Source organism: Nothoprocta perdicaria, unplaced genomic scaffold (genome assembly GCF_003342845.1).
Source record: "Nothoprocta perdicaria isolate Ctin4 unplaced genomic scaffold, notPer1 scaffold_23, whole genome shotgun sequence".
Lineage (NCBI taxonomy): Eukaryota > Metazoa > Chordata > Aves > Tinamiformes > Tinamidae > Nothoprocta > Nothoprocta perdicaria.
The window spans coordinates 1,461,631-1,467,062 of NW_020455455.1; the positions used below are offsets into that span (position 1 = coordinate 1,461,631).

General features: G+C 41.2%; 1 protein-coding gene across 1 annotated transcript in view; it reads right to left on the minus strand.

The window, feature by feature from the left end:
• GTPBP10 (GTP binding protein 10) overlaps positions 1–4,150 on the minus strand; it is a 10,996-nt gene extending 6,846 nt beyond the window's left edge. Inside the window, exons 1-4 of the mRNA XM_026039484.1 lie at positions 4,096–4,150; positions 3,511–3,704; positions 3,320–3,411; positions 2,119–2,263 (exon numbers count right to left, since the gene is read on the minus strand). Coding sequence (XP_025895269.1) covers positions 2,119–2,263; positions 3,320–3,411; positions 3,511–3,704; positions 4,096–4,128 — 464 coding nt within the window. The 5' untranslated portion in view covers positions 4,129–4,150. The remainder of the gene's footprint in view (positions 1–2,118; positions 2,264–3,319; positions 3,412–3,510; positions 3,705–4,095) is intronic.
• Between the last annotated feature and the right edge of the window lie 1,282 nt (positions 4,151–5,432).

The window sequence follows — 5,432 nt, forward strand, 5'->3', positions numbered from 1 at the left end:
TATAAATAAAACGCTTCCCAGGGCTACAGGCAGGTGAGGTACACAAGTATATTTGCACCTAGAACAGACTTGAGAAATCTTTCAAAGTCACATGGAAAGAAAAGCAGCATTCTGTATTCCTGTTTTCATTCTCCACATGTCATTGCTAATTTGCTAAATAAAAACATACYTGTGAAACCCCAAAAGCTGGTTGGTGAGATCTGACTTCTGCAATTTCTTCCTTTRTAAGAATCAGCTATACCTGCTTTAACACTCCCCTAAGGGAAGCAGTATCTTTTACCCAAAAGAAAAAAAAAAATTATCTAGGGACTATATCTATTTGTTGAAATGGAAAACTAAGTTAAAACTGAACATTTTAAAGATTAAGCTGAGTTGTGAAAGATACAGAAGCCTTGACCAATACAAAACTTCAAGCTGATGTTACAGGCAGGCTATAGACCCTCTTCAAAGCCATCTGTCAAACTGGAAACCACACAGGACTTCTGCTCAAGTTCAGCTCACAGACAGTTACTGCTCATTTCCTTACAAGAGGGACCAAAGAAATCTGTGTCAATGGACAACTGGGTATAGAAAGGCACGTGTCACTGAAAAGGTGACACACACAAAGAACTAATACTTTTCAGTACATACACTGAAAACAATATGTTAACAGAGACGGCTAATGAGAACATGAACCAAAGGAAAAAAAAAAAACACCACAAGATCAATTTTACATTAAAGGGCTTTACTTTTCCATCAAAAAAGAGACCTAATGACTCTTTTTATAGCAGGAAAACTACTGAGAGTAATTTTAATGCCCTCTGATTTTGAAAGGTGCCTTAAAGATGTTTCAGAAGGTTACTCTCATCACATCCTACGACAAGTATTTTGCTCCCAGTGAGGCACAACATACTCTTTGAAGTGTAAATTGCAACCTACACTGTGCAGCACAACCTGTACCCAAACCTGATGACCCTTTCTCAAGCCTGCACGACTTTTTTTAAGCCTTATGTTATAGCAAAGTACTTGTAGATCTTCTGAAATAATAAAAACAGATTCAAAGGGATCAAAGTACAAGTATTAGAGGTTGATTCATACTCTCCCCACAGGAAGATTCTCCTCCAATTAATTGATGACTTTTTCTATGCATTTTACAGTGAAACTGTCTGATGAAATACAAGCCAAATTACAGGATTAGAGAGGCAGTTGTAAGCAGTTTTATAATCATGTCATAAAGCTCCAGTATTTTTCAGAAGCTCTAAAAGCAAAMAAATTTTGCATATAAAATACTAAAGAGGTTTTGAAAATGACAGAATTTCATATGAATCTGATATTAACAGAGCTGTTCATTTATTTCTAATAAAAAAATTCTGGCTAGCAAACCATGCTACCTTCAAGCCTCCRTGCTTTAAAGGTATAATACTAACAAAAGTACATATCAGTAAGATTACTTTTCCTCCTAAAACAGCTTTTCTGATTTTACACTTTTCAGAGCTTTCATAAATAGGAAACAGAAGGGAAAGACACATTAATAGAGATGCCATATAAACACTTTCACAGTTCTAGTTTGTTAAAAGCTTTCTCAAAAAAAAATGAAATCTGTTTTGCTATTAATCACCAACACTGAAAAGTATCAAAGCAAAACTAATRGAAGTTCTTCAGTTCTAGTTTGTAATTACTTCCATCCTGTTCATTTGGGAGGACAGGCTACATGTCCTTTGAAATTTCAACGAATAGCATTACCAAAAAGATCCACTTGTGCCAGTAGCATAAAGTGGAAGCTGCAATATGGAGAGCATCTTGACTTTATTTTGCACCTCCTACTTACTTCATAAATACCAGCTAAACATTATGATAATCGCTTCAACTGCTAARCTCAATGAAATTAGTTAATGACCCTGATGCACGAAACCAAACAAACCCACAAAAGTGAAACCAATACTTGCTAAATTTTAATACTAATTTGAATCAATGTTAATGGTGCTTAAACTGTACTGGATTTTTGTAAGCTACAAGTAATTTAAGCAGCAAGACAAACCTGCACTGACGCTCATTCCCCAAACTCTAGAATTTCTTGGCAACCTTGTTTGAAATTTTCCACTTCATTTTCTGACTCTCAAACACAGTTATACTACTTACCCAACTAAGCCAACATCTGCTATAAGTTTCAAATCAAGATGAACAATTCGCTTCTGACCCTTGCAAGGCAGGAAGTTTGTGKCCAAAGAGCCTCCGAGACCTCCACGAGCTACTAGGCATCTCTCTCCTGCTGTATTAAGCTCTCCTGAAAATAAATTCACTGATGAAAAAGCATGATTTCCCCACAATAACTTAGTACCAACTTCTCCACTTAAAAGATGTCTTTATTGACAAGTAAGACCAAATATATACCAAATACTTTCCCTTTTGTCATGGAATTACTAATATGAGGAAGAATTGCCAGGTATAGACAAGCAAAGTACGGCTAAGATAACATGGAGTTCTGAAGCCTCCAACACAATCCAAAACTAAATGTGCAGGTATTGATCTATGCTTGTAGGTACTGACAGCAGGTTTGATTGAAAAAAAAAAAAAAAAAAAAAAAAAAAAAGCACCTTGCATTACAGATACGTAATTCTTATACACATCACACATACACAAGACTCAGATGTTCCACATTTTTCCATTAAAAGCTGACTTGGTTGGCTGGAATGTTAGAATAAGTTTTTAAAAAACAGTATTTGTTTATATAATATATCTACTTTACCTACACCTAGAGCACCTAGAGTCATTTGTGACTTCTGTTGGAACTCTGAGTAGTGCGAGAGTAAAAACATGGAGAAACTACAAAGAAATTACAGAGAAGTATTTCAAGATCACTATTTTGAAAGAGATCTTCCAAGTTAACACCAAACACTTAAAAAAATAATTATCAACATTTTAGATAATCTGAAATGCTGGCATAGGACAAGTATCTTTACCTTTTTTAAGCAATTTCCTAATTGAGCAAAGCTAGAGGGTCACTTGRCTTGGTTGGTGGACACCTGATCTACGCAGAGTCATTTAATGGGGACTCAATACAACTTCCCACCTTTCACGCTTGCTGCAAAGGAAACTTTCCTTCTGCTGAATACAGCAATGCAAACCAATTTGTTTCTCAAGGAGGAACTTGCTCTTTCCGCAATCACTGCAGTGTAATTTTTGTCAGGACTCATTTCCCCAAGAAAAGCAAAAAGAAATATATACATGTGGGGACATATGTAATTCTAAGACACTCCAGAAGCATCAGAAATTTGCTAGATGCCGTCAACAAGCACGAGAGCATCTACCAGACACACTGAAGGCACCCAGAAGCTCTTACCAATCTGCTTCCCATCTTCAGAGAGCACCGAAATCCCCAGGGGCACGTGCACTTCGCAGTCTCTTCCCTTCTCGCCTTTGAGCGCGCGGACGCTGGGAGAAGCCAAATGCGGGTGAGTTGACGGGAAGCCAGACCAGGCTGCGGGAGGGAGGCGGCACTCGGCTCCGCGGCGCCCTCAGCGCGGGTCTCACCTGCTGTTGGCGCCGCTGGCCGCCACGAAGCGCTTGTGGGGATGGCGCTCCTTGATGGCGCGCAGCGAGGCGCGCTCGTGCGCCACGAGCCACACGTYGCCGCCGCGGCCGCCCTCGCCGCCGAGGCGCGGGTAGCCCATGCCGCCGCTGCCGCCACGCACGTAGAGCCGCAGGTCGTCGATGAAGCTGCCGTACTGGGGGAGGGAAGAGCGCGTTTCACACCTTTTAGGGTGTCTGTTTGTTTGTCTTACACAGCTGCTAGATACAAAGTGGTCAAGACCRCTTCTATGGCTCTTCTACACAAGAGTGTTGCAAACAAGTGGGAAGCAAGCTCAGGAAGCGGACATGCAACCCTCTTAAACGTGTTTTTTTTGTTTTTTTGTTTTTTTTTTAATGTAGGAGGTGTTCAATGCACCGCCGCAGTCGYAGGCCCAGGCACAAGGGGGCCGTGGCCGCCGCCGCCGCCGCCTCCCCGCCGGCCTCTCGGCGGACCCGGGCTCTGCCCTGCAGGGCCCTTCACCCGAAGMGAGACCCGCCGGCCCTGCCGCGGCGCCAGCGCTGCCTCCCGCAGCCGCCCGCACTGACCTTCCGCAGCACCGCCCCGCTGCCCCGCACCATGGTGCGGCCGGCGACGAAGGGCGGTCCTGGAGGCGCGGGCTAGGCAGCGAGCCAGGAGCGCGGGGACCGTTTCCCGCTCTCACCCCGCGGCGGCGGAGGCCGCCATTACGCGCTGGGCGGCGCGGGCGAGGCGGGCTCGCGCCCTGCGCATGCGCCGCCATTTCCCGCCCTCGGGCGCCGCTGTGGGACGTGGTGCTGCCTCAGTCCCAGTGCCGCCCCGGGGAGGGAGCGAAGCCGGTGCCGCCCTCTTTTTTTTTTATTTTATTTTATTTTATTTTATTTTATTTTATTTTATTTTATTTTATTTTATTTTATTTTATTTTATTTTATTTTATTTTATTTTATTTTANTTATTTTATTTTATTTTATTTTATTTTATTTTATTTTATTTTATTTTATTTTATTTTATTTTATTTTATTTTATTTTATTTTATTTTATTTTATTATTTTTAAGCATCAGTTATCATGGAAGGAGTAAATACTCAAATCTTGTCTTTCACTTTCACCTCTTTTTGGCTTTCCAGTAGGTAATATTAAGTTGATTTGTAAGCAACTTGAGGGAAGTCCTCCTTTAGAGTAATTTAATCCTTAAAATAGACACACCACCTAATTTCTTTTTATCACCTACATAGTAAAAGCAGGTTACAAAGCAGTGTTGTGCCCTATATGTGCTGAAGTGGTGAAGAGAAATCTGCAGAGAGCAAAATGTCTTGAACCCTATGGATCCCCTGACTCAGACCAGGGTTTAAACTCAAGRGGGCTGAAACTGGGCTATAATTACTTATGTTTAAAAAGAGAAACCAACCACAGACCTGTAAGCATGGTCTAAATCGTATATAAAGTTTTAGAAAAATAGAGGTTTGCCACAGATACATAGATCTAGGGAAAAAAAAAAGTACTTGATATGGTATCACCTGGGAAGGAATGAAATCATAGGAATTAGGATAGAAACCGTGAAGTGAGATAGCCACAGTTAAGGTTGTACAGCAACAAGTTAAAAGGCGACAAGGGCTGGTTTGGGGATGATCTTTAATACTTTGCTGCTGTCCCCGGTGCAATCAATTGATAAGAGCATACTGATGAAATCTGACAGTGAGAATATTTGAGAAGTGTTTCTGGCTGAAGTAGGGATGTATTAATATATTAAAAAAAAATGTTGAGATTTCATTGGGGATTGTGAAATTTTCTGAGTAATTTTTCTGTAGTTCTAAATAAATCACAGGTGTTGAACGGAAACAGAGGCAAAGCAAAGCTAGGAGGATTGCTGGGGGGATTGAGAGCCTATTGTATGAAAAGACTTTAGG